General features: G+C 35.4%; 1 protein-coding gene across 2 annotated transcripts in view; it reads right to left on the reverse strand.

Moving 5' to 3' along the window:
* The window catches only part of PlexB (plexin B), a 305,515-nt gene that overhangs the window by 114,508 nt on the left and 177,825 nt on the right, over window positions 1-13,182 (reverse strand). For both annotated transcript variants that reach the window (XM_089106186.1, XM_089106185.1), the window contains exon 6: window positions 525-657. In XM_089106186.1, the coding sequence (XP_088962312.1) occupies window positions 525-657 (133 nt within the window). The remainder of the gene's footprint in view (window positions 1-524; window positions 658-13,182) is intronic.

Here is a 13,182-nt window from a genome sequence, read left to right on the forward strand (position 1 = left end):
AGATGTCTCCGAACACTGACTGCTACGATTATGTTTTATTATTTATGCTGGGAGATTCATTGTATTTTCAAATTTCAGATAACTACAAACAAGGGGATGGAAATAACCCCCCCCCATTCCTTAAGATCGTTCCTAAGTTATTCAAGAGCATGTTCATTAGCACTTCGGGTAATTATTTATTTTTAGTGGACTTTTGTTTAGAGCTTTTGCTAGACTTTTGTCTATATATTTGAGGGGAAAAGATCAGGCCAATTGACCAAGCTTCAGCACAAGCCTAAAAGACTCGTTCCGACTATGTTTTAGAACTTCAACCACCAATTGAGCTATATAGGCACAGAAAAGGAAAGACGTTTCCAGGACGATTAATGACTACCCGGGGATTGAAGATGGCTGGTCTAAAGCTCCTTTGGAACTCTTCCAATCAACAATATTGTTTGAAACCATGGAAGTAATTTTGATTGGCAAGATTTTTTTGTACAATTAGATAAATATTTGGAAAGCGACATATACAGATGTTTACTTACCAACGCATGTTGATTGATTGATATTCTATCGGGGAGAATTTGCTCAAAATCGATACATTGTTGACCAGCTCCAAAGGCAAGCCACCGGGGAGATCCCGTAGTCGCCTTTTGACAAGCTCCACGAATTGTACATCTACAATATGTATTATTATTAATCGATAAGAACATGTACGAAAATGGAAGAACGCTGGTGCAAGTTAACTCTGTGTTAACTTCTTCATCCTAAACCCATGTAGTTAGCCGGAACCATAACTAATGTCGAAGGAACTGCCATTCAAAATATTAACGATATTAACCATCCTTGATGCTTTAAACTACCAAGGAGTGAAGTAAATAATTTATATGCATAAATAAATAAATATATATATATATATATATATATATATATATATATATATATATATATATATATATATATATATATATATATATATATATATATACTACATTAAATTTAATACATGTACATTTTTAGCAACAAAAGAAATACTTAATAAAATATATATTTTGAAATTCAACACTGCATATCCAGCAAGCATAATTGAGCCCAGTACAAATGCAATATAAAATTAGAGCTGCAACTCAGTGGTCAGAGCTACCAGCATAGTTTGCAGAATCCCTGTTCAAAATTATCCCTGAAATGGCAAACAAAGTAAGACTCCGTTCTATTCTTCTTATTGAATTGAGTTTTATCACCAAGCTGAACATAATTTACATGTGTATGTCTCTGCATCCCCTAACGAGTTTCACTGGCAGCCCTACGTTATCTAAATAAAAAATCGGGAACAAATACTTGTATTAACTCATACTACCAGATTACAATACACAGGCTTATTTCTGATCGGACACACACATAGGATTGGGGAGGAGGAAACATCTTAAGAACCAACAAAAACAAACAGATGAATTATATAGAACAGGATTTATATGGGAAAATTGCAGGGATAAAAAGATTCCAAAGGGGGCGGGACAAGGGCCAAATTTACTTCCTCCATACGCGCCTAAATTATAATCTTTAGGTTTTCTCAAACAACAGGTTTCCTATTACCTGTTGAAAGCTAAATTTACTGTTGCTGAATATTGAACTTTTTTCTAATATTCTACATAATAAATATAAAAATTTGAATAGCAAATCTCTTTTAAAGAAAAAAGTAACGGAATATATTATTTAACCTTAATGACAGGCTTTTTGTTGTGTGTTTATTTTAAGTACAGCATTGCGAATTTACCACGCCAAGGCTGCGATCCGCGTCCAAAAGTGGAGTATGTCTCTTTTTTATCTTCGCAACGGTAGGAGATAGGAGAATTCTGACTTCACCATTCGATTCCTCGTGCTGGGTTTACCCATGACATACACATAACTCATTTTCTACCAAAATGGCATATGTGGCCCTTTTAATTATCACAGCCGAGGTAGCCTCCTTTGTCTCTCGCCTGCTCTTAGTTGTCATCTTTTGGGTTTTTTTCTTTGTTTTTATTTAATTCGTGTCTTTTGGTGGATTATAAAATGTGTTTTGATAATAAGCAGCATTGGATTCAACCTTAGCTCTCGTTGGCTCTAGATGAACATTTTTCTTTGTTGATTTTGTGCGTTTAATAAAAATCGACAATCTTGAATCTTTGCTTCAAAATTATCAGCCATCAAACAGTTCGTGGTAACGAACTGTAAGTAAGGAGTGACCCGGCTCAATAGTAACCGAAACTCTAAATAAATGAATTTTGATACCAACAGATACATCAAAAGAATGAGATTTTTATGCTGATTTCAAATATATATATATTTTATCAAGTGTAGTTACACATCAAAAGTTATGCGCCTGAAAAAATTTGTCTTATTTCCGAGAAAACGGGGAAACAACCCCTAAAAGTCATTAAAGAATTTTAATGAAAATCACACCATCAGATTCAACGTATCAGAGAACCCTAATAGAGAAGTTTCAAGCTCCTATCTGCAAAAATGTGGAATTTTGTATTTTTTGCCAGAAGAAAGATTACGGATGCGTTTTTTTTTTAAGGGGTGATCGTATCGATCCAGTAGTCCCAGAATATCGTGAGAGGGCTCGTTCCAACGGAAATTAAAAGTTCTAGTGCCCTTTTTAAGTGAAGAAAGAAATTGGAGTGCAACTTGGCCCCCTCCCACGCTCATTTTTTTCCTGAAGTCACCCAATCAAAATTTTGAGATAACCTGTTCAGCATAGTCGGCATGTTCAGCATTTTGTTCAGCATAGTCGAAAATCTAATAATTATGTCTTTGAGGATGACTTAATCCCCCACAGCCCATTGTTGACATAAAGTATTGGTTATTGGGAAGTATACAGACGTTTTCAGGAGAGATTTTTTCTGGTGTGTGTGGGGGGGAGGGCAGTCTAGAGTGTCACGGGAGAGGATCTTTCCATGGAGGATGTTTCCTTGGGGGAAGGGACATTTCTATGAAGGGGGCGTCGGAGAAGTTACTCCGTATATGAAAGGGTCTGTCCCCTCCTCAACGCCTCGCTCTTTACGCTAAAGTTTGACTCTGTCTCACAATTTTATTTTTTAAAACAATAAAAAAATTTAGCGTAAAGAGCGAGGCATTGAGGAGGGGACAGACCCTTTCATATACGGAATACTTTCTGTTCGTTTTAAGTTTTAATGTCGCTCCTTACTTTCAGTTAAAAAAAACTTGTTTTTTTTTAAATATACATTAAAATCCACAAAAATAGCATTTAACTTTGATCTAGGAATACATATTTAAAATGTATTTTTTATGATATGATACTTTATTGTTTTTCACAAAAAATAGATAATTTATTTTTTTATATATGTTATGGAAAAAAACCAAACGTTCACTTTTGCAAGTCCTGTGATATTTTTGTAGAGAGGTAACCAATATTTTACTCGGAGGGCTGCTGGAAAAACTACTTGTCGCATTTTTGAATTCCTATTTTTACCCATATTTTACCAATTATTTAACTTCGGGGAATAAATGCACGTCCCTTAAATACAACTATGTCTACCATTCACATGGGGAGGGAGGTCTCCAGCCAAAAATGTGAGTAAACTAAAAGAAAAAAGGACTTGCCACCTCCTGACTTTCCCACCCGGTGCTTAGGAAAAGAAACATCTGTGACAAATCGACAATTTTTCAGGTTATTTTTCCAGGATGTTTATCCAGCGGTTTTGGAGCTCAAGAATTGTCTCCAAAATAAACAAAAAGCCGACTCCAATGGAACGTGTCTTCCAACACTAAATTGGATCTCATGTTTCAGCTTCTAATATAGGCTACATAATCAAGAGAAATAATACAATTAAACAAAATTATTGAGAAACATGGGAACTTCATTTCACGAGAATTAGGGAAAAGAGCTTATGCTATTACTGTAATTTCCATGTTGTGTATAGCCGTTTTATACAATTTTCGTTGCGATTTAAGGTCAATTCACAATGAGATTTTACGAATGTAGGGATTTAGCGAGCGCTAATTTGAGCCAATCATATTTTTCAAAGAATTTTCTGCTTGTCTGTAAAATTCTATGAAAAATTGTCATTCACTCAAATTGGTGCTAGCTAAATCCCCGAACCATGATCGCAAGGGCTGCTCGAATTGAACCGATCGACGACTAATATATTGGAAGAGGTCTTTTCCGATTGGAAATCGTGAGCTAGTGCCAGTGTTTCACTCCTTTGCGAGGAGTGACTAGAGGGTAAAGAAATATATTTGCCTTTTTGCATGGTAGCGAGATTAAAAGTCAAAATAGTTATTCCAGTGAGAAAGATTGAAATATAATTAGCCGTGTTTCTGGAAGCAAACTCCCTGATATACCACGAATATAATATTAAAAAATGAAAACAAAGAACTAACTTTCCTTCAAATAAAGTTAGAGCGATATCAGAGCTCAAAACAAACAGAAATTATCCAGCCAAGGCCGTATCCAGGGGGGGGGGGGGTTACCAGGTTTGAACCCCCCCCCCCCCGAAATTTTTGACCAAGTCGAAAATTAGTCTAAAAAATGACTGTAAAGACAAAACCTTACCAGAAAAAAGATACTATAAAAAAAAATTGGGAAAAAATCGGGTAAACCCCCCCCCCCCGAACAAAATCCTGGATACCTGCTTGTATACAGCACATACATATACATATACGTGTATTTAAAAGCCAGTGACCAGACACAAAAAAAGACAGAAGAAAATTAAAATAAAAACTTCAATAAAACCAAACAATAGCACTCAAAACTTTGAAATTATAACTTCCGTGCTTCTAAAAAATTCTTTATAAAACTTTCTACCACAATAATTAATTCCCTAGATCAGATCTCAAAGATACATGGGAACCATGCCCCCTCCCCCCCCCCCAAAAAAAAGAATCTATTCCTTAAATTCTCAAAACTTTGGCACTTACTCAGAAAATGGCCCAGGTCATCCTCATATTCCCCACAAAGGGGACAAGCACAGCTACCTCCCGGGCTATCTTCATCAAAGGATTCCATAGTCCTACGTTAAAGTCTTACTCTTTAAGCTAAAGTATTACTTTTCTCCCCAATGCTTCAAGAACGAAAACTAGGACACAAGAGCAATGTGATAAAATGAGATTTTTTTTTCAGAATGCTGCGAAAAAAGAAGGACTTATGTATTCACATTTGTCCTAAACAATACACTTTTCGGTTCAATTGTTTTGAAAGGTAACCGGTAAACAGAACACTTACAATCACCAACTCTTTATACTTGTTAGCCTCTATAGACTAATGGTTCAAGTTTAGCACAAGTTATATCTTACTACAAAGACTGGGGGGTTGATGAAGGGTGGCATTCCTCCTCACAAACAGTCACAAAGCATGGCGATTTTACGGAGAAAGTTGATAGCCATAAATAAAGACAACGCCACGTGGATTAGTTCCAATATTACTATGAAAGAAATCATACGTATTTAAAGCAGTATGGAATTGCTGCATTATTTCAGTGAATGCACTTAGTTAGGACTTCGACCAGTTCCTCAAATACGTTGGACAATATCAAGTTCACGCCACAAACCAAAGTATTCCTACTTCGCAATTAATTTGTTCAAAGATTTTTTTACAGCCTAAACCAAGAACACACGGGCAGAGCAGAGCACCTGGAGCCTAGATTCCTCATGAATTTCATGACTTATAGGTTTTTTATCATTTTCGAATCACTTTAATATAAATATTTTATATTTATATCACTTTAATTTAATTTATTTTTTTTAATTTAATATTTTAATTTAATTTAATTATTATTAATTTAATATTTAATATAATGCTTTTTTTAGTTCTGGCGAAATTGCTCCTGCCCCTGCGAAACTAGAGGTTCCCCATCTCTGAAATAAATCCAAGCGCTTGGTATAATTTCTTCTTTTTTCAAACATAATTTCAAGGATGAGGTTATTACCACAAGATTTCTGGTAAATTGGAATCCCACTTGATAAAGGGGAAAATACACTTTATGACACAGACTGAAACTTAAAAGCCTCGGGAAATATTTCCAGAAGGAATTCCTATCAGAAAACAAATTTTTCAAATTTACGATTTTCTCAATGCATTTTGTGGATATAGATCTTACCTAACAACTGTTGATAATAAATCAAATTGAAATTGTAAAACTTGCATAGCTATAACAGATCTTACATACATCCAAAAAACAAATTTGGATAAATTAACATGTCCTATTTAAAAGAGAGGCCAAAAATATAGACCTAACGAGATTTTCTTTTATGGTTACAACAATCTATGGATAGTAAACCAGATAAACTTATTTTCCTTAACTATTTAATATATTTCAAAAATTATTTGAATATAAATTCTGAACTTTTCTTTAAAAGTAGACATTTATATTCACTAGCCCCTCTCTTATTTAACTATATTTTTGCTAATGACCAAGACACTGGCAACCATTAGGAATTTACTCTGAGGGGGTTGTTATTAGATATTGAATCCATGAATAGTAAAAAAATTGACGAATTAAATAAACATTACAAGAAATGTCGTAAAATATCCCGATAATTTGGGAAGGGAAACTACACTGAGCCCTCACATACCCGTGCATGTGGGTACCTTCGTCTCCCACCAGCTAGTCCTGGGGACATCTCTAGTCCTATTTCCTCCTTCGCTAAAAATTGGCTTTAGCGAACGACGAAGTATAACTCTGACAGCCGTCGAACAAATAGACTTAAACAAAAAAATGGTCAAGTTGATTTCTAGTTAATTTTTTCGCTTTAACCAGGGGGAAGAGATATCCCCAAATTTTTAGACAATCGATATCTAAAAACAGGTTTAAAATACTTGTAAAAAAAACCATAATCATGCTAGAGTTTAACATTTCTTAGAAAATTTAACATCCAATGGAAAAAAAACTTACTGCCCTTGACACCCCCCCCCCAATTTTGAGCAGCTTTTAACCTATATTCTAAAGAGGATTTTATGCAAGTCTAAGTCCTGGCTAATCTTTTAGGCTGTGGCGTGCCAGTCCCAAGACATTAAGAATTAACAAATCTTAATTTACGACCAACGAATTAAAAAAAAATAACATTTAAGGGACATAAAGAAATAACTTAAATTCCTCCAACGTATTTGACTCATTAAAAACGATGCAACCTCGTAGATTACAGAAAAAAAAAACATATATCATTTCAGTCGAGGGGTGACCCACTTTCACCGTTTACACCATGTGGCACACGTCACAACTGGCAGGACAAAAGGCTCTCCCAAGATGTGTATCAAATGGTGAAGAGCTGGCGATCCCTCGATTTCAGTTTTCCTTTAGGAAATAGGGTCCAGAAGCCTATATATTTGTAGTGGGGAGGGATGGACAGCCGTTAAATCTTAGTTTTAGATCGTTTAAAACTTCTTCTTTTCAATAGATACTTTGTTACGAAAAAAGTTAGGGTGAGGATCAAGGTCGTATCCAGGGGGAGAGGGGTACCGGGTTTAAAACCTTAGGCCTTGGGAATATATGTTTGTATAAATATACAATCATGGTCTTCATCAAGGTATTTCCAAATGGCCAGAAAAATATAGCCTACTAACCTAATTTCTTGTCTAAATGATGAACTAGCAACATTAGAGCTTATCTTTGGGGTGCTCCACATTCTGGCATTTGAGTGCAATAATCAATATATATCCTTAGGCCTGCCCATGGTTTATATAGATCTAAGCGTTTACCTCCTCCCCCCGGAAAATACCACTCGGTAAATACCCCCTCCCCCAGAAAATAAGTCTTTCCAAATTTGAGAATTTTATTTGAGTTTAATTTTTTTTTTTTATTTCCGTAGGGGAAGGAATTTTGGTACTTGTGTATTATGCGCCAGTCACTCTTTTACGCTGTGTAAAATTCCAGAACACACCAGTTTTTTCGTTAGTTTCTTTACTTTAGAAATAAATTTGGGCTATATATTTGCATATTAGGGGGGAGGGGTAAAGTGTAACGGGTCTGCATGCAAAATGTGTTTGGTACAATTATTCTGCCTATTAGATAGATAGATAGAGAAATGTATTTTAAAGCCAAATTTACGGCCATGAACATAGTAAAATACACGGTTTTTAAAACTCGGCAGAGCCTAAGAGCAGTTAATCTCATTGGATCTTTGCTGTCAATTAAATAAAAAAACAAGTTTTTTAAACTGAAAGTAAGGAGCGACATTAAAACTTAAAACGAACAGAAATTATTCCGTATATGAAAGGGGCTTTCCCCTCCTCAACGCCTCGCTCTTTACGCTAAAGTTTTTTATTGTTTAACAAAAATAGAGTTGTGAGAAAGTCAAACTTTAGCGTACGCTAAAGGGGGAAAGCCCCTTTCATATAAGGAATAATTTCTGTTCGTTTTAAGTTTTAATGTCGCTCCTTACTTTCAGTTTAAGTAAGGAGCGTTTTGTTTTTTTATTTAATTTCTGATCGTTTTTTAGTGCAGCTTTTATTTTGGCTCACCGTCATTGAATAAGTCGACAAAATTTGCAAAAAAATTCACTTTTCTTTTGCTAAAGGGCTGTCTCTAAATTTGGTTCTGACGTAATTTACAAATTAACTTACGTAACGAACTTCTATATTCGTATATTTTTCTTCTGGCAAAAAATACAAAGTTGCAGGTTTTTGCAGATATGAGCTTGAAACCTACGTAATAGGGTTTTCTGATACGCTGAATCTGACGGTGTGATTTTCATTAAAATTCTTTCACTTGTAGGGGATGTTTCCCCCCTCTTCAAAAAATCAGGTAAATTTTCTCAGGCTCGTAGCCTTTGATAAGTAATACTAAAATTAATAAAATTTATATATTTAGAATCCGCATTATAAGCCCATTCTTTTGATACATTTATTGACATCAAAATTCCGTCTTTAAAAGTTTCGATTACTATTGTGTCGTATCACTTGTTTTTTTTTATTACGTAGATGATATTACGTATATGAGGGGGTTCTCCCCTTAGTCAATACTACACTCTTTAACGTTAAAAGTTAAAATTTTGTTTAATTCACAAACCTCTGAATCACAAAGGCCGTTTAATTAGAATAGATAGCTCTTTTGAAAGCACTAAAAAAAAGTGTAGCGTAAAGAGCGAGGTATTGACTTGGGAGAGAACCTCCTCATATACGTAATAATTTCTGTTCGTTTTAAGTTCTAATGTTGCTTATTACTTTCAGTTGAAAAAACTTGTTTTTTTAATTTAATTTCTGATCGTTTTTTAAAAAATACTTGGAAATCCGGTGCCCCCTTCATAAAAATGTCCCTTAACCCAAAGAAACATCCTCCACGGAAAGATTCTCCCGAGTTCAAAAAGGGCCAACGTTCCGGTGTATCAAGTATCAAAAAGATATATTTGTTTCTTATACATAAATGACTAAAAGACTAACAAAAGGCAAGTGGGGTTTTAACACACTAACATAATGTTCGATGCCGTGTTTATACATTATATATAAATCTTTTTGTGAATAAAAAAAACGAAGTTATGAAATTCTTGGATTTCTATGGGCAGTGTCATCTTAAAAGTGACCACATTCACTAATAAAATACGATTCAGCAAAAGTACTTCAGACCTGCAAAGCACAAATGCTCTGAAACTAAAAACCAATTTTAAACAATAAACAACGTCAAGTGAAAAAATATGATGTTAAAAATAAATAACCAAACTTAAATCGTTATTCTAAGTTTTTAATATGCTTCTACTTTCCAATGATTACATTCTAAGTGAATAAATACACATAACATAATACACGACACCATAGAACACGTTAATATTCCGCTAGCGACCTCACAGCATGTTCTAGTCAGAACTGCCGAAGGATCATAGCGCAAAAAGTTCAGCTCAAAAAGTGAGCTATTTATCGGGCACTGGATAAAGATAATTAAGATCTATTATTTATATACTGTGATATCGGAAAAGAATTTCCACTTCCGATACCTTCTCTTTAGATAGAGGCCCAAACACAATGCCTTGAATTGAAGATCTCACATACTGACAATTACACATTTTAAGCCATTTATCAAACCTCGTTGTTATTTGTTTAGGGAGGGATTAATACATTGATAGGAAAAGCGGGAAGATGTTACCCGTCTAGGGAGTTTCTGATTTGAAGAAATTTCTGGCCGTCTGATGCCTAATAACTATGGAAACAGAACTAAACTTAAAAAGACCCATGAAAAACAAAACATATACAATCAAATAAAGAAGAAATAGAATGACAGCATTATAAATTCCGATCAGGTCTTCTCTGCTGCCACAAAAATGATCATTACCACGACAGAAGGTACTACCAGGTTATTACTGCTACAACTAACAATACAAAGCAGAACCAAGTGACCCGAGGCCAACACTGCGACATCAGCACTATTAATGGTTCTAGGCATTTACCACCCGGAAAATACCTCCGGAAAATACATCCTCACTGAAAAGAAATTATTCCCAAAAATGTACTCTTCACTGAAAATCCCTCCTTCCCCTGCAGAAAACCACTTCGAAAATGTCCGTATGTTTTCCAATTACAAATACTATCTATAATCAATGGACAAATTACAAAACTTAAACGCTGGGGTAAACGCCGGTCACCCTATTAATATTGGTGATTTAGAAATGTATCCTAAATTGTCAATGAGATTTTGTCTATGTTTTGTTGGATTTCGCCACCACCCTTTTTTTATCACTTCCTCCCTTTTAGGCGTATTCAATTTTGTAAGGATCGTATGCATTTATTCAACTGAAGACAAGAAATCATGGAATGGTTCGGTTCGTTTGGGTTTGTACGTCCGTGCGTATGAGTGTTGTCCAAAAATAATCCCCCCGTCGAAAAGATAAGGTACAATAGGATAGTTTGAAATTAACCTGAAGCAGCGATGAGTTCCTGGACATATAATATTATAAACTGTGTTCCAAACCATCAAGACAGTGTGTTTTATCTTAAAGTAAAAATTGTTAACACTTGACATTACTGCAACGGGAAGAATATTTTTCATTGACTAGGAAATGGAAACCCTGGGGAATTAGAATACGTTTTGGGAAAAGCAAATCCTTTGAAAAAGAAATTACAACACAGTTAATTGAGTCAGTTATCTTTCAGTTTTTACAGGAAAATCACAGGTAATTTTAGTTGAAATTATTATGGTCAAAAACTGCCAAAATCTATCTATATAATTGCCTAACGTCCGTAATTTCTCAGCCAATCACTAATCTCCAGCTCTGAATTCTATTGTGTCATGTTATACGATGGGTACCTGAAGCATTAAGTCAAAGGAGTATTTCTGATTATATGACCTGTAGGTCTCATTAAAGTCCTGACGCAGTTTTGGTAACTGTACCCTGTCTTGTCTCATGCTTGGGGGACCAGCTCTGCTGGCTCTGTAGCTAGTTGATTACAGCCAATTTTAGGCGTTTGACAAACAGCAATATTGAATAAACCATCCTTCCGGGGTCAATCTTACACGTGAATTATTTCATGTTCAATGTCAATCCTGTTCTATATATGTCATCTCCACGAGATACAACAATTTGACAGATTGAGACCCTAAGAATTACCCGCCTTTGTTTTTCAGTCCCTGAAATTATCAAGTTGGCCAAGTTGAGATAAAACAGACCATCCAGATGTTCTCTTGGAAGGGTTTTGTTTCTCTTTTTTTGGGTTTGGCTATCATATTTCGATAAAGGTGTGAGAAAAATATGATAATATGATATGTGATAAGGGTACTAAAATTGTCGGTATCTTTGATTACAAGAATGATAATGTTTACAAAGAAAAGGGGCAATATACTTTTTTGATGATTTCGAATTAAAGGACTAGTGGGTTATCGTGGTTAAAAAAAAATAGCAGGAACATAATAATATTTAATTTATTTGTTATTATATAAGATCTTTCTTTTCGGCCGACCATCTGGGGCTAAACGAAAAGCAGGTCGTCCTTGAATGGGCTGGGAGGTCATAAATAAGGATTTAAGGGCAACTGAAACTTCTTGGGAGACAATAGTGGGAGGCTTTGAGACATCCGAGACATTTTGTCCGACCTTTGAGACATCCCGTAGAGACGTTATCTCACAATATTTCTTTGTGTAACATCAACTTAAGTCTTACCCATCAAAAGTTACGTGCCTGAGAACATTTGCCTTATTTTCGAAAAAAGTGGGAAACACCCCCTAAAAGTCATAGAACTTTAATGAAAATCACACCATCAGACTCAGCGTATCAGAGAACCCTACTATAGCCTATAAGATTCAAGCTCCTATCTGCAAATACGTGGATTTTTTTTTTTTACCAGAAGAAAGATCACGGATGCGTGTTTATTATATTTTTTTCCAGGGGTGATCGTGTAAACTCAGTGGGCCTAGAATATCGCGGGAGGGCTCACTCAAACGTAAATCAAAAGTTCTAGTGCCCTTTTTAAGTGATAAAAAATGGAGGGTAACTAGTCCCCCTCCCCCGCTCATTTTTCCCAAAGTCACCCAATCAAAATTTTGAGATAGTAATTTGTTCAGCATGGCCTAACAATACAATAACTATGTCTTTAAGGATGACTTAATCCCCCACAGTCCCCGGGAAAAGGTTTGTAAGTTATGAACTTTGCCCAATGTTGACATATAGTATTTGTATTGGGAAGTATATAGAAGTTTTCAAGGGGAATTTTTCTGTTAGTTAGGGGAGGAGGGTCGGGGGTTACGTGGGAGAATATTTCCATAGAGGAATTTTTCTTGAGGGGAGGGACATTGCTATGAAGGAGGCGCCGGATTTCCAAACATTATTTAAAAAAACGATCAGGAATTAAACAATTTTTTTTTTAACTGAAAGTAAGGAGCAACATCAAAACTTAAAACGAATAGAAATTATTACGTATATGATTGGGTTCGCCCCCTAGTCATTACCTCGCTCTTTACGCTAAAGTTTTTTTTGTACTTTCATAAGAGCTATTTATTCTAATTAACTGCCTTTGTGATTAAGGGGTCATTCTCAAAGAGTCAGTGGCGGATCCAGGGGGCGCCCCCCCCCTAGCGTTGTCCAAAGTAGTGTAATTTACTTAATTAACTCAAGTTTACGTTAATTAAACTTGCTCCTAACGCAATTCTATTGGATTAACCTATTTTGCCCCCCCCCCAAAAAAAAAAAATATTTCGGATCAATCTATTTTGCCCCCCCCCCCCTAAAAAATCCTGGATCCGCCCCTGCAAAGAATTGGAAAAAATTTGGGACTTTAGCGTA

The sequence above is a fragment of the Artemia sp. Qi Xiang Cuo genome, chromosome 20 (assembly GCF_049724085.1).
Source record: "Artemia sp. Qi Xiang Cuo chromosome 20, ASM4972408v1, whole genome shotgun sequence".
Classification (NCBI taxonomy): Eukaryota; Metazoa; Arthropoda; class Branchiopoda; order Anostraca; family Artemiidae; genus Artemia; species Artemia sp. Qi Xiang Cuo.